At 38.9% G+C, this 21,954-nt stretch overlaps 1 protein-coding gene across 2 annotated transcripts in view; it reads left to right on the top strand.

Annotated features, from left to right (window-relative positions):
• PTPRM (protein tyrosine phosphatase, receptor type, M) overlaps positions 1–21,954 on the top strand; it is an 840,546-nt gene that overhangs the window by 211,917 nt on the left and 606,675 nt on the right. For both annotated transcript variants that reach the window (XM_006868703.1, XM_006868702.1), the window contains exons 5-6: positions 13,221–13,395; positions 18,412–18,705. In XM_006868703.1, the coding sequence (XP_006868765.1) occupies positions 13,221–13,395; positions 18,412–18,705 (469 nt within the window). The remainder of the gene's footprint in view (positions 1–13,220; positions 13,396–18,411; positions 18,706–21,954) is intronic.

Below are 21,954 nucleotides of genomic sequence, written 5' to 3'. Positions count from 1 at the left end.
AGAATCCAGAAATTAACCCATCCACATGGAGCCAACTGATTTTTGACAAAGTACCTAAATATGTTGCATGGGGAGGTGATAGTCTCTTTAACAGATAGTGCTGGCAAACTGGAAAGTGATATGCAAAATATTGAAATAAGACCTTTAACTCACACCCTATACAAAAACCAACTCAGCATGGAGTAAAGACCTAAGTATGAACCCCCAAATTATGAACGCCATCAATGAAAAAATAGGAACAAATGTGAGTGCACTAATTCAGGGATTACACAGACTACCAAACGTTTTGAAAACTATGCAAACAAAAGTAGACAAAATAGATGATTGGGGGATATTAATAATTCAAAACTTATGTGCATCAAAAAGGAACCCACAGAATGGGAAAAAAAATCTTTTGCAACAACACATCATACAGGGAACTCATGTCTAAAATATATAGGAAACTACAACATCTCTATAAGAAAAAGACAAATAACCCAATTAAAAATTGGGCACAGGACATGAACAGACACTTCACCAAGGAAGAGATTTGGGCAGCCAAAAAACATATGAAGAAATGTTCAAAATCATTATTCATTAGAGAGATGCAAATCAACACAAAAATGAGATATCATCTCACACCAGCAATAACAGCAAAGATCAAAAAAGTAGAGGACCATAAATGCTGGAGAGCATGTGGAAAGACTGGGACACTCCTGCATTGCTGGTGGGATTGCAAAATGTTCCAACCTCTCTGGAAAGCAATATGATGCTTCCTCAGAAGGTTGGAAATAGAAATACCTTATGATAGAGCAATTCCTGTACTTAATATTTACCCACAAGAAATATGAGCCATAACACGAGTAGATATATGCACACCAATGTTCATAGCAGCTCTATTTATAATAGCAAAAAGATGGAGACAGCCTAAGTGCCCATCAAGTGAAGAATGGATAAACAAATTGTGGTACATACACACAATGGAATATTATGCTACTTTGAAGAACAACAAATAAACTGTAATCTATCACATGAACCTTGAGGACATTATGTTGAGTGAAATTGTTGTTGTTGTTGTTGTGATGTGCCGTGAAGTTGGTTCCAACTCATAGCGACCCTACACAGGGTTTTTGAGGCTGTAAATCTTTACGGGAGCAGACCGCCTCATCTTTCTCTCGTGGAACTGCTGGTAGTTTCGAACTGCTGACCTTGCGGCTCGCAGCCCGATTCGTAACCACTACGCTACCAGAGTGAAATTAGTCAGTCACAAAAGGTGAAATACTGCACAGGACCACTACTGTAAAAGACTAAGAAAAAGAGCCCATACTAAAGGGGGGTGGGGACTCTTTGCTGGTTACAAGGATGTGGGGATTAGGGTGAGGGGAAGGAGGGGAAGGTGGAGCACAGGGTAGGGAATAGACACAGGATACTTTGTGTGCTAGGGAGTGGGGAAATACACAAAAAGGGCAAGTGGAATAGAAGTACAAGGCTGATGGGAAAACAATTAGGCAGGTTTGCATGGGTTAAGTGGGACAGAGGTAAATAATAATGTATGCACAACTTTGGAACAACAGGGCTTGAGACATGGTTGGAATGGGCAAACGGGGAGAAATAATGTTAGGATCCTTGGCTGTCTTTTGAATCATGGTTTCCCTGGCATATCATTATAAAATAGACACTTAAGGGGGAGAGAAAGGAATAGCCAGAAATATCACCATAGAAAGCTTGTAAGTCCATCTTCTGCCTATAACTGATTAGAATACCTAAAATGGGGCTACAAGTGCCCAGTGAAGAAGGCTTCCTGTGGAGCCTCTGCATTACATAAGACCATAAGTGGAATCTTGAACCTCATCCAGATTCTTTTGAGATGGGAAATTTCCACTTGAAAGGACAAGCAGACCATCCTGGAGCTAGAAGAACAGAAGATATTTCTTGAAAGAACTACAGACAGGACAAATACAAAACAATAATGGCAGTCTGACTGATTACTACAAGAACAACCAAGTTGCTTGACCAGGAAATATCAAGCAAGCGGTTAGGTCCCCTCAGGGCATGAGCAGACATGGCTCTGATTGGTGACCACGTTCGTCACGGATAAGGGGAAGTGAGGGAAAAATAACAATGAAGCTGCAATATAAGCAGTAGTCTCCCGTGAACCCGGATGGAGACCTGGTTGGCCAGCAGTGCGGCAAGACCTGGGAACTCTTGGGCCCAGAGTCAGTGACATAGCCACAGAGGACTAGAGTGGAGCGTGAAGCATCCAACTGATAAGAAGAGAGGGTATATGCACAAGAATACCCACGCTTGCAGATAATATCCACTTGACCTGGCTTAAATGACTGGATGATCACATTTCAACTAGAAGAAGAAAGAAGAGGAAAAGAGTAATCTGATACAATTTGGTGAACTTGAACTACACCTATTGATGCAGTAGCTCAAAAGAGGGAACAAATCTTTACAGCGAGGATCATTCCCATCCCCTCTATACAAAGAGTAGACAGGGATGGGCAACTTGGATATTGACTTCCCAAAATGGGGAGGCTAAAAAGGCAAAAAGTGACTGGCTTACAAGCTTTCAAGAGGGAGCCTAGATCCAGAGGACAGGGAGGAAGGTAGAATCTCCACTGAGTAGTATCCAATATGTCTGGGTGGGGCTGATGAAAGCAGATGAGTATAGGTCACTTGTGGTACCATAGTGAATAACTGTTATCAGGATTGACTGTGAGGGTTGGAAATGTAAAGGTAGACGTTTTGTAGCAAAAGAAGAGGGTGATTGACTTTGCAGTCCAGGAGCAGAGGTCCTTTGGATCATCAAGGGAGAAGAGCGGAGAGCGGGACCCTACCCAGAGAAAGAGTGATGCCAGAGATGGAAGCAGAGAAGATGATGTGGAGCAGCTGGAACTCTAGACTCAGAGAGGTAGAGGGGCTGTTTGCTGAGAACCTGGTGGTAGGGGGTGCAGGCTTGCAGGGCATATACCCTTTGGTTGATTGACGATGCATGGAGGGAATTGTAACCATGGCAACGAAAGGATATACAATAGGATGAATGTAAAACTAATCTTCTCCTATGTAAACTATCACATAATTCACAATAAAACAATAAAAAAAAAGTTTTTTAGAAATAAAGAAATACTCTGGTTTGTCATTGAGTTTACTGCTGAATAGTGATGGGGAGGCACCCTAGTAAGACCTGAATCCATTCATTTAACTGCAGAGTGAGGAGGATTAACAATTACAATGTTAGTGCTGGTGTTAGAATCCCAGTCTTTAGGCTGTTACCTTTAATGGGTGCAGTAGACAAAGAGACTTGATTCTCATCTTAGCTTCAGAGAAGGTACCGTGTAGCTATGGTAGGAGGTAAGTGGTGGGGAACAGTGTCTCAGCAGGTTTCTCAGTCTTCAGATGGAGAGTTAGAGGTACTGTCTTCTCCGAAAATGAAGGAATGGCTTTATATGCCCCGTGTGCTGTCATGTTCAACTATAATTGGTGTGTTTTATTGCAAGCTAAAGAAATGTTGTATGACATGTTTATGTTTTGTTAATGTATATTATGTTTTAGTATCAATTAGGGAATTGTTATAGGACATGTTTGTATTCTTTTTACTACATGTTTCAAGGCCAAGTTAATTAATTTTAAATGATGGGAATTATCTAGTGACATATTTATGTTTTGTTAACTTACAAAGATTGATTAATGTTGCATTCCATTTTCATAGATGGAATTATCACAGAGTAAACAGCTCAGTTTAGGAAAATTATTTTTGACTTACTTCACATACTTCTATTATCTTATTTTTGAGGTTAGAACAACTTATAGTTAATGGTTATAGAGCATTATAGAAATATATTTGTTTCTAATTCTGAGTTCAGAAATTCTCTATGTAGAGCTTCACGTTATAAATGACTTACACATAGGTATTTAAAAGCATTATAAAAACATAATAGTGTGAAAAGCATTATAGAGGCATACATAATAGTGACTTAACACATGTGTTTTTAAGAACATTATGGAATTTGATCTATAATACAAAAGATATTTTAAACAAAATTACTTAGGGCCCTGCTGATATTATTGGTGATTCCCAGTGGTAAGAATTCCAATCATTATCTCACAAATGGGCATGTTTGAAAGTGTGATAATACAGACAGTTTCCTCAATTGAATAAATGAAAGTGCAGTTTAATCCCCACCTGAGGATGGTGGCTGGGCAATGCTCCACTATGCCTGTATGCTCAGAGCATCTCCAAAATGCTTGAGATTGACTAATTTACTTCAAGGGCTGCTAACTTTCCAGACCTGTTTCTTTCAATCATTGCTCTGATTATTGCAAACCTATTTCTGAAAGACTTAATAAGTATCTTTTTGCTGGTAAATGACTGCTCATTTAGAAGTCCTACAGTTAGTCCATTTCATAAAGAAGGTTGTAAGTCTAATTTAAATAACCACCAGTACTTCTCTTTCCTTCTTGCTCAAATTGAAATATGTGCATTTTTAAAGATATTGTTGCTTTTATAAAGAGCTGTATTTAACCCACTAAGATTACTTCATCTTGGGCATCCAAATTATAGTTGTTTCATTAAGTCAACAAAAGAGGGGCCAGCAATTTCATTAATGACCCTGAACATTCAGTTATCCTGCTTTGCATCAAGAAAATAACTTTTTGTTCCTAACAATTGTGTCCTAGGCGCTTTCTCACAATGAATCTAATATTTTAAAGAACAATATGAGTGTCCATCCTTCATCATTTCTCATTTCTGTAATGCTAGTAAGAATGTCGAGCTTAAGACCTTGAGGACTGCCTCTTCTGACTATCTGAAGATTGGAAAAAAACTGGTTGACAAATTTACCTCTACCCAGAGTTCTGGTGTGGCACTGCAGGATAATGAGCTGCAAAGTTGGCGGTTCAAACCCACCAGCTGCTCCTTGGAAACCCTATACAGGGTTGCTATGAGTCAGCCATGACTAGACAAGCACTTAACAACAACAACAGAGCCCTGTTGTGGTGCTGTAGGATCACTACTAGACTGTTAACCACAAGGTTGGTGGTTCAAACCTACCTGCCGCTCCTTGGGAACCCTATACAGGATCACTGAGTCAGAACTGACTTGACAGAACCTAGCAAAAACACCAGTACACTTTGATCATTTTTGTTATCATAAGAGGACTTCTGGTGTGGCACTATAGGATAAGCTCAGGACTTCAAGGTCAGTTTAAACCACAGGATTGGTGGTTCAAACTCACCAGTTGCTCCTTGGAAATCTTATAATGAGTCACTATGAGTTGGAGCCAACTCAATGATACTTAACAACAACAACAACAATAACAAAAAAGAGCTCTGGTGGTGCACTGGTTAAGTGCTCAGCTGCAAACTGAAGAATGACCAGTGGTTTAAACCCTCTAGATTCTCTGTCAGAGAAAAAAACCCCTAGAAATCTGCTCCTTTAGTGACTGCTGCCTAGGAAACCCTACGAGGAAGTTCTACTTTGTCCTGTTGGATTACTGTGAGCCAGAATTGATGGATGACACACAGTAACTACAGGATAAGGAAAAGGGTCCTCAGTGCCTAGATTCTTAGTATTCCTATAGAGATGGTCAACACATGATCATCTCTGGACCTCTTGGTCCTGGAGAGAAATGCACTTCCCGTGCCTTGGAGAAATGCACACTGGGCTTCCCAATTTAATTTTGGCCTGAAGAAGGAATTGAAGATCAAAAGACAGCTTAAAAATGAACTTGTTTAGTCACCCATTCAGTGCATAAATGTCTTTTAACACCACCACCAAGCTTCCTAGACATGGTTTTTGTACTAGAGATACCCGTCGTTTTGGAGTTTGTATTCTAGTAGGGCAAATAAAAGATGATCATGCTAAATAAGTAAAATCTATTTTAGAAAGTGATCAGGGTTAATCCGTGAGGAAATCTAGGGCAAGGCTGATGGTACCAGCCCAGTTTAAAACAGAATAAGCCTCACTGAGAATGTGAGGCGACTTCACAATATTTGTGGAAAAAAATGGAATTGAAAAAGAATGGGACTTTTCCATGAACTTTTTGAAGCCCCCTTGTATATTCGGGAAGTGACCTGGAGGAAGCTAAGGCATTAACTTGCCTGTTACCTGGGAAGAGGATTGCCCAGGCCCCAGGAAGAGTGTGCTCAAATGGCAAAGAGAGAGCAAGGAGCCTAATGTGGGCTCTCTCCTCTTAAACACACAGGACATTCCATCATTTCTCCTCCATTAATCCAGATATGGATTGTTCCTTTATGCATGTTATTTGATAATTGAGCTAATATCGAACCTAAAGTTACTGTCTGACCTGGCAAATTTTTCAGCATCAAGGAACAAGGAGAATATTATTCAGGTATAAATGTCAGGATTTCAAAGGAGAAGAATAAATAATGTCATCTAAGGAGAGGGTCTCCTCTCACATGTTTAATTCTGTCTTCCACCCTGCTCTTTGGGCATTTGCTCTCTGCTTATTTCTGTGTCTCTCCTTGTCCTGGCCTTACTTGGATCCTACTCTCCTCTATCCTTCCTCTCTTTCTTAGGTCTTCTCCTAGCCTTTCTCCATGGTTTTTAAAATTTCTTTCTTGCCCCTTTTTCTGTTTCTTCATTTTACTTTTCCAGTCTCTCCATCTTTTTTCTTGCCTTTTATTCTCCTGCTTTCTCTAGGCTTTATTTCCTGGCTGGGGCTCTGCTTAGTTTTGTCATATTATATGAGTCCACAAGAGTTTCCAGTCATTAAGCAGCTATTCCAGTTTAGATGTTTCCAACATGGGTGGGTTTTTTTGTTTTATTTCTTTATTTGTATGAAATTACTGAAACAATATCTGTGTGAGTAATCTTAAAACTCCTTAAATATTACAATGAGTCTCAAATCACAAGTTTGCATTTTAGAAGTACTACATGTTCTTCAAGTAAATCATTTTACCACACTTAATATTACCTAGTGTGGTGCTGTACGATAATTACTGGACCCCAAGCTTGGTTTGAGCTAAAAAGCTGGTAGTTTAAACTCACCTGAAACTTACCAGCTGCTCCTTGGAAACCCTATACAGGGTCACTATGAGTCAGAACTGACTCAACGGCACTTAAAAACAATGACAAATTTGGTTTATATACATCATTTTTGGAAGTATTCAATTGTAGATATTGAAGGTGTGCATTTAAGGTGTACCTTTGGTCTATGGAAAAATTTCAGTATAAATTATATCTCTGTAGATGATCCCTATGTATAAAGATGGAATTATTTTGAAAAAAAAAATTTGTTCTAAAGCTATGGAATACCACAGAAATAAATACAATAAGAACATGTCTCTTAATATTCATTCTCTGCCCAAGATGAGAGTAATTTATTTTTGTAGTGTAGTGGTTACGAATTGGGCTGCGAACCGCAAGGTCAGCAGTTCGAAACTACCAGCTGCTCCGTGGGAGAAAGATGAGGCTTTCTGCTCCCATAAAGATTTACAACCTCAGAAACCCTGTTCAGGGTCGCTATGGGTCAGAACCGACTCGACAGCACTTAACAACAACAACAACAGCTATTTTCTAAATATTTATGGAAAAAGGGCCAGTAATTTAGTCTAATTCTGTGTTTGTGTAATATTCAAAAGGAGTTGGGCACTGCCTTGATTTTGGGATCCATTTGAATTCTCATTATACAGTAGGTTACTCTCAATAAATCCTACGGAGGGTTTTCTGTGTCTTTCACCAAAAGCCCTTAAAGCATTTTTTTTTGTCTTTGACCTAGTAATTTTAATTTTTATAACCTATTCCAAAGAAATATAAGGGCTCTTGTGGTGTAGTGGTTAAGCACTTAGCTGTTAACCAGAAAGTTGGTGGTCCAAACCCTGCATTTGATCAATGGGAAAAAAGATGTGACAAGAAGCTTTCATAAGATTCTTATTGTTATTAAGTGCTGCCGAGTTGGTTCTGCCCCACAGTGATCCTGTATAGAGTTTCCAAGAAGTGGCTGGTAAGCTTGAACCACTGACCTTGTAATTCAAACTGACTTTGCAGTTCAGTGTATTAACTCACAGCACCATACAAGGACTCCGTGTAATCTGCTAGAGGACAATTATGTTACTGCAAAAGAATACGGGATAAGTAAAATAAATATTCCAAATAGGGTTCCAATTCATACATGCATAAGTTAATTCCAACAAAACATTTTTAAATAGATATTTGCCATAAGTGGACTATAGACAAGTTCTCTCAGCAACATGAATACTCTTGTCATAGTCTCATTATTGTTATTAAGTGCTGTCAAGTAGGCTCCAACCCATAGTGACCCTATATATGTTTCCGAGGAGTTTGAACCACTGACCTTGCAGTTCAGACCCACCATGTGCCACACCAGGACTCATTTGTTGTTGTTAGTTGCCATCGAGTCAGTACTGACTCATAGCGACCCTATGCACAATAGAAGTAAACACTGCCCTGTCTTGGGCCACCTCACAATTGTTGCCGAGCTTGAGCCCATTGATGCTGTCACAGACCTTGAGGTTCAAACCAATCTTGCAATCTAGTGCTTTATCTTACAGCGCAGCACTACACATCAGGCTTATTTATGTGTGATCTTCCAAGTCTTGCCCCCAGTATTGATTCCTAGAAAGCCTGCTGTGACTTCCAATCTCCAGCTAGATTTCCTGTTCCCGTGTTTGCTAGGAAGTAGTTCAGACTCTCATGTAATTATTGTTGCGTGTGTCTGTGTTTCTAACTGAACTGTAAGCTCAGTTTAGGGAAGGGATTGTTCTTGTAACTCTCTACTCATGTATATGATAGTGTACCACATATGTGTCATAAAACATCTTCACTAGTGTTGGTTGAATGAATGATTTAATCCATGTACAAGGAATGACAATATAAAATGACTTGTAGATTTTGAGCAAGACTTTTGTATTACTATATCGATTCTAAGCTAAAATGATTACCTATTAACTGCTTGGTTTATCCTTACTACTTGGAAATTTTTTATAAAGAAATTGAATCTAACTTTCTGTGTGGTTAAGTATATGGGATTTAAAAAAAAAAATTATTCCTGCGACTTGGTGTAAGTCATTAGAATTGTACAGAGTTTTTAGTTTGAGGTAGGATCTATTTTATAGGCTAGATCTATGACATGAAGACACAACAATCCTCTCTCTGTGTATCTATAGATGTTGATATATCTATTTATCTATACACATACATATGTTGTTGTTGTTGTAAAGTGCCATTGAGTAGGCTATGACTCATAGCAATCCTGTATAAGCTTTCTAAGGAGTGGCTGGTGAATTTGAACTGCCGACCTTGCAGTTCAAACCGACCTCGTGGTCCAGGACAGTATCGCACAGTATCACCGCAGGACTCCATATACATACTTACATGCGCACGCACGCACGCACACACACACACACACACACACACACACATATATATATATAATATAAATCTGAAAAGTAGTTTTTCTTAAACTTGGGTGCATTCTTGACTAGAATAACATTCTTTTGAATAACTTCTTTTGAGATAAGCTTAGTCTACTAGGAAAATATATATATATATTGCAGGATTACTGTAGAAATATATTCTTATTGGATTTATGTCATAAATAAATACATACACAAGTAAATAGCCCTAATGCCTTTTTTCAAGTTTACCAGCTACTCCATAAAAACCCTGTGCAAGGTCGCTATGGGTCGGAACCGACTCGACAGCATTTAACAACAACAACAACAAAGCCTTTTTTGGAGGTTACTGTTGTTAAACAAACAAGTACTCACAAATATGTGACCTGCCATTCATTAGGGATTACTTTGTTGTTCTTTTTCTTCAGAGACCAGAGATCAGATTTTTCTCTCTGAAAAAAGACAAATTTAATTTTATAAAATAGTAAGTCTAAGGTTATTATTTAAACTTGGAATTTTATTTATTTATTTTAAATTGGGGAAGAAAATGGAACTGGATTTATGGAATAAAGAGAGGAACATTCCTCCTAGCAATTAACTATATTAGTTTTTTGGGTTTGTTTTTTAATCTCTCGGTGTTTTCTGTTAGACCAAGGTCGGTTTGAGCAGGCTGATAGGCAGTTCAAATCCACTAGCTGTTCCTCAGAAACCCTATACAGGATCACTATGAATCAGAACTGACGTGACAGCACTTAACAACAACAACAAATATGAAAAAAAAACCAACAACTTCATATGACATACATAGGAATATATATTCTAATTTGTGGCTTTTCACGTAATTAACAATACTGACAGATGATACTAAGATAATGTTGATGGAACTCTTCTTCCTCACTCCTGACGTTTCCTATCATGTAGAAGGAGTCCTGTTTGTGTAACCCACCTGACTGTATTCTTACTTCATGAGAAGGAAACTCTGAGTGTGCACAACCCATCCATTTCCTTTTGGTGGCGCTAATTGCTTTATGAACCCTTATACGCCATCATGTGAATTTTACAGTGCACCTCAACATACGACAGACTTTCATGTTCTAGTCTGGCCTATGCATGGATGTATGTTGTTATTGTTAAGTGCCGTCAAGTCAATTCCAACCCAAAGCGACCCTGTATAGAGTTTCCAAGGAGCAGCTTGTGAGCTTGAACCACCGACCTTGCAGTTCAAACAACTTTACAGTCTGACACATTAGCTCACAGTGCCACGCCAGGACTCCGGATGTATGTGTGGGTATTTAATTTGAGGCTCAATGTTAGGAAGACCATTATTACTGCACACAAAAGCCATATTCTCAATTTTGATAGTATTACAACTGCCATTTTGTCTGTCTGTCTGTCTTTCCTCTTGAATTCATTGCTCAGTAGGTTCAGAGCTCAGGTGAGAACATATGGTACAGTTATTATGTTAGTTTGGGACCCTTACTTATCTTCTTTAAATCCACACAACAGCTCTGTCAGCGAGGGGCATTATCTCCTAGTGGGGTCAGCTGAGATCAATCGAGGTGGAATCCACTCAGTGGCAATTAACAATGGGAACAGCCACAACAGGAATGTGAGGGTATAAGAAGAGAAATAATCTTGGTTGATCAAGTTAACTTTGGTGGCCTGGTCAGTCTAATTCCAATGCTTTTGTTCATTAGGACATACTGCCTAATATCCCAGATAAAAGCTTTTAAAGGACTTTACATTATATAAATCACTAACTAATACAAGTGAGATTGTGTTTTGTTTTGTTTTGTAGTATGGATATTATTTGATATCTATAATTACAAATGTTTTTATGTGGTCTGTAAATCCTTGAATACCTGACAGTTCACCTGTATCTGCCATTTATACTGACTATAGCGTTGTTGTTGTTGTTGTTATGTGCCATCGATTCGGTTCCGACCCATAGCGACCCTGTATAGGGTTTCCGAGGGTGTAAATCTTTACGGGAGTAGAAAGCCTCATCTTTCTCCCGCGGAGCAGCTGGTAGTTTCGAACTGCTGACCTTAAGGTTCGCAGCCTGATTCGTAACCACTACGCTACCAGAGCTATTGGGCTGCAAACCGCAAGGTCAGCAGTTCGAAACTCCCAGCTGTTCTGCGGGAGAAAGATGAGGCTTTCTGCTCACGTAAAGAATTACAGCCTCGGAAACCCTGTACAGGGTCGCTATGAGTCAGAACTGACTCCACCGCACATAACAACAACATGCACACACACACACACACACGCCTCGGAAACCCTGTACAGGGTCGCTATGAGTCAGAACTGACTCCACCGCACATAACAACAACATGCACACACACACACACACACACATATGATACATATAACCTCCTTTTGGACTTTTAAACTATAAGGGTAAATCAAAAAGTGTTGCTACAAAATCATAGAAACCTTTATTAAAGAAAAATATCAAAACGTGAAGCTATTGTTTTTCAACATGTCATCCATCTTGTTCTGTACACTTCTAAATGTATTCTTAATAAGCCCCTGTGATTACACCTTTGGAATCCAAAAACCAGTTGCCATTTACCTTCTGAGCTGAGCTCCTGCTTTGAATTGACTGGCCCAGCAGATCCCCTCAGATACTATTGATTGATTGGACCTTTTTCTCTAAACGCACCTTAATGAGACTATGACAAGTGTATTACTGATAGGACTTGCCTGCAGCCATCCACTCTTCCCAGAGACATGTTGAAACATGTTCTGGTGGGAATAAAACTGTGCATGTATTAACTAAAAACCCTAGTATCAATGCCTTTTGACTTGTACTTCTATAGAAAACTTAGAATGGATTTCCAAATGTATATAATAAATTACATAAATACTTAAGTATTTCATAGTAAAAGACAGAGCTTTCCCAATGAGGTAACTTGCTCTCTGTGATCCCAGGAATGCGGGTCATAAAGGGAGGAAGTTTCTTTTTTACATCCAGTACCAGTGAATACTTATTATGCATCTACTTCTGCTGTCCTGGTGTGGTGCTGCAGGATAGTGTACTGGACCACAAGGTCAGTTTGAACTGAAAAGTCATCTCAAACCCACCAGCTGCTCTTTGGAAATCCTATACAGGGTTGCTATGAGTTGGAACCGACTCAACAGCACTTAGGAACAACAGCAACAACTTCTGGTTGGTTTTGTATAGCGAAGAGAAACATCGTAAATCCTGGCCCTAATTTTCTAGGTAGGAATCCTGGTATGCCACTATAGCCTCTAACCACTGGACTGCTAACTGCAAGGTTAGTGGTTCAAACTTATCAATTGCTCCTTGGGAACCCTATACAGGCTTACAGTGAGTCACATATAACTCAACAGCACTTAACAACAACAATCTTCTCAGCACTTAGCATGGCCTGGTACAATATGGAATACTTAACCTATTAATTTAAATGTTATTCTTGATTAATTGCTAATTTGTTTATATTTTAAATGAGGTCAGTAATAGAGTTATACATGAGTTACTTTTGCTTTCTATACAAGCATAAAAAATAAGATGAAGTGTTATGAAAAGACCAAATGATGCTTTCCTGTCTATCCTTGTTGTACTAATTTAGCATAATTAATATCTTGACTGGGGGAAAAACAAGACATTTCCATGCATTTAATTTTGCATTGCTCCATCTTTAAAGTGTTGATCATGGCAGAATTTCAGGTTCCTTGCCAGATGTTCTTGTGGAACAATGGCCCATAGGTAATAAACAATTGAACTAAGGTCTGCATGAAAATAACATCTATGATACCCTATCGGGTACCTTACTGTTTTGATATGACAGTTGATATTGTTTCTTCTGTTTTCTCCCCAGCCATTGTCTATACAGGGCATTGATGTACGAGATTCTCCTCTGAAAGAAAAAAAGTTGACTAATAAACAGCGATTTATAGCTTCATTTAATGTCGTGAACACAACAAAACGAGATGCTGGAAAGTACCGCTGCATGATACGCACCGAAGGAGGTGTTGGATTATCAAACTATGCAGAGTTGGTAGTCAAAGGTATTTAATGTATTCTTATATCCCAGAATAGTATATTAAAACAGCTGTGATAAACAGTTTTCAGTTATTTAAGACTCAAACTTATTCTTGCCTATTTCTGAACAGTAGTCTGGTAACAGTCTGTGTTGAAATATGGCATCTTAAGTACAGTGCTTGCATGTGAGCCATTTTTTTGAAAAATGTATTTTATTTATGTTGGTTCGGTTGTATACAACAAAATGAATGTGCTCTTGGCAAGGTCTTCTGCCAACTCAATATACAGAGATTACAATCTATAAATTTTGTTAAGGAACAAAAATTTTTACTGATAGAAAATCACTTAAAATGCAGATATTCACCAGACAGGGTGTTTATGATAGCAAGGTGGTTAATAAAAATGAAGCAGTATCTATCTAAAAATGTTCAGTCATATCACACAAGCCATACTGATAATATGTTAATATTCATGATGTTCCAGTTAGGTTCTATTACTATATTTTACATGACTGAAAAACGCAGTCATTACATTCAAGAAGGGGAAAAAAACAAACAAAGACCAACAGCAACAAAACAGAGGATAAATAAGTTCCCTTTATCTTAATTTATTCTTTGTTTTTGGACTGAAGAGTGGCTGATGATCATTTTCTTTTATCTCAGAAAGAAGAATTTTACTTCAGATGTATATCAGACATTTTTAGACAATTTTATGTTAGACCATTGCCACTCCTTCCTAGGAAAACAGAATGGTGACTGCTATTAAGCTTTCCCTACCGTTTGTTAAATATGGAATATAAAACTCATTTGTGCAGTATGGTCTGTTGCTACACTTCTTTCAGCAAATTTCTCAATGTAGGTAATGTTCAAGATTACCTGGGTTTAAGTCCCAGAACTCCATATGTGTATGTGGTCATGGACAGAGTTACCACAAAAATCAAATGAAAAACATATTTATACAGCACTGAGGTTAGAGCACAAAGTAAGCAGGCATACAATGGTGTGGAGCTGGTGATGGGGATGGATCCTATCTTTATTTAGAACTCACTCACCTCACCCACTGTAATGCCTATACTAAATCCAACTCATTGGGATTAGAGTCTTTGGTGTAAAATATGTATGTGATCTGGGTAGAGGTGTCTGCTGTGGAATCAGAGCATTCACATTAATGTGAATGTTAATCACACATAGTTCATGAGAGAAAGTGTTTTTCGATGAGTCTATCTCAAGAATGATTAGTCTGAGGCAATGACTAACGTTCAGTATGAGGAAGTGCACGTCAGAATATCTACTTGAATCAGATTCTCATATGCTTTGAGTTAAACTTTAACTGGGTTGTCTGGCTAATATTAGCATTTAGGTTTAGTATCTGTAACAAAACAGAAAACCATTCATAGTTGCACATACCTTTCCTGCTGCTGACGCTCTGAACACGAGGGGTCACCATGAAGAACATGAACACCACTTTACCGCCAAGCCCAGCTGAGCAGTCTAGGTCTCCACCAGGCTGAGTTCTTGATTATGATGATTATTTCAATTTTCCTTTAGGCCCAGTTATTTGATACTGTTCTTCCTTTTCTGATTTAAAGTCACCATGTTTAGACACCTTGGACATGCTTCATTCATGATCAATATGATACAAATCTAGAAGCTTCTCTAAAACTTTCCTCTATGAAGTTCATTTGTTGAGTGTTATAAGGGTCTAAAATTTCTAGTCTAAACCTTGAAAACCCTTATACAGGTGGTTATAAGTTGGACTAACAACAACATATATATTGTTGCTGCTGTTAAGTGCTGTCGAGTTGGTTCTGACTCATAGCAACCCTGTACAGGGTTTCCAAGGAGCAACTGATGTATTTGAACCACCAACCTTGTGGTTTAAATCAACCTTGCAGTCCAGTGCTTTATCCCACAGCACCACTCCAGCACTCTCTCTCTCTATGTATGTATATATATATATATATATATATATATATATATATATGAACTATTGATATGTATATATTCAATTGATATATATGTGTGAGTTAGGGATCTATATATGCATAGTGATTGTTGTTAGTTTCCTTGGAGTCAGTTCTGACTTCTGGTGACGCCATGTGTGCAGAGGACTGCTCCATAAGGTTTTCCAAGCTGTGCCCTGTCTGCAGAGGTACCTCTGGATAGGTTTGAATCACCAGTCTTTTGTCTAATAATTGAGTGCTGAACCATTTGCACCAACTATGGATACCCAATATATATCAGTAAGGTGCTCTGTATCATCATCACTGGACTCCAAACCACAAGGTAGGTCCATGGTTTGAGCCTGCCAGCTGCTCAGCTGGACTAAGATGAGGCTTTTTGCTCCTGCAAAGATTTTTTTTAAAAAAGGCCTCAGAAACCCTATGCAAGTTGCTATGAGTCAGTACTGACTCAAAGGCACTTAACAGCAACAACAAATATGTGTTTAAAGGAGCCCTGGTGGCAGTGTATGATAAGCTGGACTACTAACTGCAGGGTTAGTAGTTTGAATCTACCAGCTGCTCTGCAGAAGAAAGACAGACTCTCTGCTGCCATAAAGATTTAACATAAAAACTCTCCATTGGATCACTATGAGCTGGGTCTGACTCTGTGGTGCACACCCCCTTCCCCCTACCATATGTGTTTAAATTATATCCTTACCAGTTTGCTAGATTTCAAATCAATGTTATCATGTTCTTTCACTTCCACTTGGATTAGGAAACATTTTTCATTGTTTTATTGTTACTTTGTATAGAATAAGATTATTTCCTCCTTCCGTCATTTTGGGAAAAAAAAAATGTCTAAAATGAAAATATTGGCTCATTCATATTCTGATTCTCTCTGTAATCCAGAAGTCCTTTGGGATGACTGTCTCAGTTATTTCTGGCTCTAGTGAAATGTTTCAGGAGCACTGGTAGTATAGTGGTTACAAGTCAGGCTGCTAACCTCAAGGTAAGCAGTTTGAAACTAACCAGTGGTTCTGCAGGAGAAAGATGAGGCTTACTACTCCGGTAAAGACTTACAGTGTCCGAAACCCTCTGTGGGGTTGCTGTGTGTCAGAACTGACTCATCATTATCATCAACAGTGGAATCTTTGATTTGATTTACTATTTGGTTCTTTTTTTTTAGCGGGGAATTCATAGTGAAAATATTCTACAGACTTAACAACAACAACAACAAAAAATCCGGATGAAAGTCACATCTATTTTAGGGTATTAGTAACAATTTAAGTGAATTGCCATCATCATTAGACTCTGTGACCTTGTCCCTGAGTTGCAGTTTGAATGGCATTGCAACAACCCTTGCTAGCTTTGCAACTTGAAAGTAATTAGCTGCTCTTCCAGCCTGGCTGCGATAATGCCTTAGGATGTACTATAAAAGGTCCATTTCATGTCTTGGTTCAAGGAATCGCCTAATAATATAAATTGATGTGAAATCATTGTGAATTCAATCAAAACTGCTTAAAGAAATGAAGAGCTAGCACAAATTTTTAGTTTATAAAGTATAACAGCAATATTTTCATAAATTTACACTGAATTTGAAGTTCTCCAAATAAAAGTCAGAGTGGCTTATCACCCTTTGGATACAAAAAAAAGTACAAAACACCCAGGTCACTAGTGGGAACTGTTAATGTTTTTTTTTTTTAATTGATTGAGGGAGAGAAAGCTAGTATCATCTCAGGTGTGACCCTCAGAGCCGCTTATTGCTGCTGCTCTAAGTTTGTGTTCAACAGGAAACGTAGTGGTAATCAATGTGCTATTTCTGCCCTGGGAGAGCACGGGGGAAGTTGCATTATACAAGTCAGGATTTGCCAGTAACAGAAGAAGGCACGCTTTATTTTCCCTGTGTTTATGTAAGGTAAATTAGGAGGTGAAAACAAGAATATACCAAAAAGGCATACACCACCTGAGGACACATTCCAGAAACAAACAAACTAGATCTTCTGTGACTTTGTGAGAAGGTGATTCATTAAGATAGAACTATGGCAATTCCTACAGTGATCTTGATTCTTATTAGTATTCTGTGTGGTCTGTCATCCATAGTGACATTGGCATTCAGCAAGCCCCTAACTAAATACTATTTATAATAAGTTTGTATGTTTCTCTCTCTTTAGACAATGATTTGAAAAAAAGAGATTCAGGTTTGAAACAATGAAAACTTTCTTGGGTTAGAAATAATGTTTACTATTGATTTCTTACCTTTCTCAGACTGGCATAGCTTGTGTTGTGTTCCAGAGCTTCCTTTCTAGTCTCTGCTTTCATAACTCATTACTCAAGTTCTCAGGCCAGCACCACTGGTGGACTTTCTTGTTCACCCTGCTCAATTTTCCTCCAGCTGAAGAAGTCTATTGTGGATGTTTTTTTGGGAAACAAGTCATCTTGGAAATACATTTATGATGCGATAAACTGAAACTTTATCTATGTTTTGAAAGTCATAAAATGGTTGGAATATAAAATTCATGATGCAGCAAACTGGTACCTTTGATGATTTTGATGACATCCCCACTAAGAATGTTAATAGTGAGGGATCTCCAAGATTTTAAAGACTACCCCTTGAGCCTGCTTTCACAAGTTAGGGTTAGTGAAAACAAAACTAATGTTTTTGTAAATGTCTATGTAAAATAGGATTGCCCTATACCTATTTGAAGGAGCTCTGGTAGCATAGTGGTTACGAATCGGGCTGCGAACCTTAAGGTCAGCGGTTCGAAACTACCAGCTGCACCACGGGAGAAAGATGAGGCTTTCTACTCCCGTAAAGATTTACACCCTCAGAAACCCTATACAGGGTCGCTGTGGGTCGGAACCGACTCGATGGCACTTAACAACAACAACAACATACCTATTTGAATAAAACATGATTTATTTCATAACAGGTAAACCCTCTATCAGTATACCTTATTTTATGAATATGAACAAAATCATTTTCAGAAATTGATTTCTGAAATGTTCATATCTAATGTATTTTAATAATTGATATGCATTTAGGTTTTTTTAATCTCACGACAAAAGTGTCTAAAAATGGCTCTCTGATTTGATGTTGTAGAACCACCTGTCCCGATAGCCCCACCACAGCTCGCTTCAGTGGGAGCAACCTACCTATGGATCGAACTCAATGCCAACTCCATCAACGGAGATGGACCCATTGTCTCAAGAGAAGTGGAGTATTGCACCGCCAGCGGAAGCTGGAGTGACCGGCAGCCAGTGGACTCTACAAGTTATAAGATTGGGCACCTTGATCCAGATACTGAATACGAGATTAGTGTGCTGCTCACCAGGCCTGGTGAGGGCGGTACTGGATCTCCTGGCCCAGCTCTTAGAACAAGAACAAAGTGTGCAGGTGAGTAGCTGGAGCCGAAACATATAGCCAGTGGCCATATCTTTTCTGGGCGCTGGGCGCCGAAGTCTATCAGGTAACTCACACACTCCCCTCCAGCTAGATCAGCCACCTGTCTGTGAACAAAATGCTCTCTTAGCTTTGTCAACGGGCCTTTGCCTACCAGCCTTAGATCTTTAGGGCCAGTGACCTTGAGATTTGGTGTGTCTCAGCTTACCTGTGCTCCCTTTTCTTGTTTTTGTTTTTCTATTATTAGCTTTTTTTTTTTTTTCCCCTCTAAGTTTTTACTGTAAATTGAGTGATAGTTTACATGGGAGAACATCAGTTTTACACTCTTCATATTTCGTTTAAGTGCAATGATTACAATCCCCTCCATGTATCATCATTCAAAAGTATTTGCTTCTATTTCCTGTTTTGTTTCTTTGGGATGTACAGCAAAACACTCAGGAATATACCATCATTCAAACAACATTTTACTGTAAATATCGTGCGTCCTGGTGGGGCTTATTCTGGTAGGATAAACACTGGACTGCTAACCATAAAGTTGCTGGTTCAAGCCTCAGAAAGTCTCTATAGGTTCATTATGAGTCAGAACCGACTCAATGGCACTAAATACAACAACAATATATTTAATTACTTCCTTGTAAGGTCTCAAGATAGACTTGAAACCCACACGCCCTCCTTTCTATGTCTTGGTGTGTCCTTTAAGAATTAAGCTTTGTGTGGTTTCATTTTAAGGTTATTTTAGTGCATCCTGCTTTGGACATGGCAGTATAGTTTCCTTTCCAAAAGAAGGTGCGATTTAATTGTTTATCTTGGAGGGTGGATGTGATCTGTTTCATCCTAGTCACCAGCCACCCCACCTAATTACTGTGTTCAATCCTGTTCTTCTTTCCCATATTCTGTCTTTTCTCTTGAGCTTGTCTCTGTACATTTCAGTTATTGACAGTTTGTTTTTCCCCTGAATATAATGAATTCTTCTCTGTTTTCATGACTCTTATTTGATCTGCTGCATAGCTTGTAAATGCACAGCTTTCAAAGAGGCAGTACCCCTCTTGTAATAGATTGGTGGGTCTCTTTAGGAAATTAAGGCCAGCTTAGACTTGGTATCTGCATACCAGCCCAGAGCCTTATGGTCTTAAAGCTAAGCCAAGCAAGGGAGCCCAATGATGCTCCCACCCCGTCTTATACCTTCTAGCCTACTGGTGACGCTGACAACAGCCAGCACTCCTATGCAGCTTGCTTGACTTTGAATATTTAGGGAAAAAAGCTGAAGTTGAATAAGTCAACCTTAGAAAACAAATGAGAGCATGTTAGGTAAGAGAGTGAAAGTTAGAAATTAAAGAGGCCGAGGAAAGTGAAGTCACATGAGACCTTTTTGTTGTTATTATTCCTAAGTGCCATCAAGTTTACTGGATGAAAAAAATATATTTCACTCTTTCTTGACCTTTAGGTCTTTTGAAGGAACCCTGATGTGGCACTGTAGTAGGATAAGCAGTTGACAGCTAGGTCAGTTTGAGCAGCAAGGTCAGTGGTTCAAACCCACCAGCCTCTCCTCAGAAACCCTATATAAGATCGCTGTGAGTTGGAACTGACTCAGCACCACAACAACAGCAAAGGTCTTTTGAGAAAATCTCTAGATAGGATTTTACTTTTGGTGAAGGAAGAAGATAGATGCTATAGCATATGTTGTTAGTTGCTGTGGAGATGATTATAACAATAAACTGAAAACTTTAATGTTGGTCCCAAATTGTTAGTTAGAGTATGAGCTTGTAGGGTTTGGAAAGAGCAAGCTAGGTGTCTCATAAAACTGGCTAGGTTAGGGGGTGGGGCTTTAAACTTTCTGTAATAGAACATGAAATCTGCCCTTGACCAGGCTTGAACAGTGGATATATTTAATAGGGTGATATGCAACAGAAATAAATGTAAATCATCCTCTATGTTTGCAAAGTCAAAATGCTAACAAGAAATTACAGTGATGAACTTTAGCAGCATATATAAAAAGAGGATTTTGCTTACATGCCTATGAATCATATTAATCACCAGTGTGATGATACCATGTCATGTCCTCTACATCCCAACCCCCCCCCAAAAAAAAGCATAATATAATCTTGTTGTTGCTGTTGAGTGTCATTGAATCAATTCTGACTCCTAACGACCCTGTATAGGGTTTCTGAGGAGGAGTGGCTGGTGAGTTTGAACTTCCAACATTGCAGTTAGTTCAGTGTTTATTCTACAGCACCACACCAAGACTCCAATATATAATTAGGTTGCATTAAAGAAAACAAAATGATGAAAGAGGTCACAGTATGGTTCTACCAGCAGTAAGTTGCTTTTACTCCAGTTCTCTTATTTACTTCCAGTACCTGCATTTTATGAGAGATAGCACAAAATAGACTGTGTGCAAGGGAGAGCAACTTGGATAGGAAGGTTCTGAAACTTTGCTCTATCAAAGAGGAAAGGTAGAAGGGTTGGGAAAGAATATTGATGAGTTGACAGAACCTGAGTCCTGAGTAGTGTTTTTAGTGGCTGACTTGTTCCAGGTGAACTTGACACTGGACAAGGTGATTTGTAGTTACAATAGGGTTGATCTGCTTGAGCTTGGAGATGTCTTCAACATGAGCACTCTATGTTCCACTGGCTATTTGCTTTCTAATGAGATGATTGATAGTATGTTCCTACCATGAAATTCTGTCAGCTTCACTTCAGTGTTATCCTTGTCCAAATCCTCCAGTGGTGTGTTTTCCAAGTACTGCATTGCATGCAGGCTAGGAAGGCCTGTAATGACGTTTTTAAAAATCTGAGCAAAAGGAGAAAACTTGTGAGCTTTTGCTATGACTAAATACGATATTAAATTTGAAAAGTGGATTCTTATTCTCAGACTTTCTGTTTTCTTTTAGTGCTAAAACATGACTTCTTTTATTAAAGGGTAGCATCCATAGGTCCTAAAGATAGTCAGCAGTCACATGGCCAGGGGTGGATCCCAGCTGCATCCACAAGTAGATAAGTGACCTGGGGAGACTCCGCTGAGCCTCTGTGGCATCATCTGTAAGTCAGAGTACTATGGAAGTAGTATGCAGTTCCTAGTACTGGTACATACTCCTGTTGTGATTCTGTAATGTCAGCACTGGCTGCGAGCCAAATGTTCGGCAGTTCACACCCATCAACTGTTCCTCAGAAACCCTACACAGGGCTGCTATGAGTTGGAACCAACTCGGCAGCACTTAACAACAAGTACTGGTACAAAAGGAG

The sequence above is a fragment of the Chrysochloris asiatica genome, unplaced genomic scaffold, assembly GCF_000296735.1.
Source record: "Chrysochloris asiatica unplaced genomic scaffold, ChrAsi1.0 scaffold00122, whole genome shotgun sequence".
In the NCBI taxonomy this organism is placed as follows: domain Eukaryota; kingdom Metazoa; phylum Chordata; class Mammalia; order Afrosoricida; family Chrysochloridae; genus Chrysochloris; species Chrysochloris asiatica.
The sequence above is the reverse complement of the archived record's forward strand: the minus strand, read 5'-3'. Positions and strand labels throughout refer to the sequence as shown.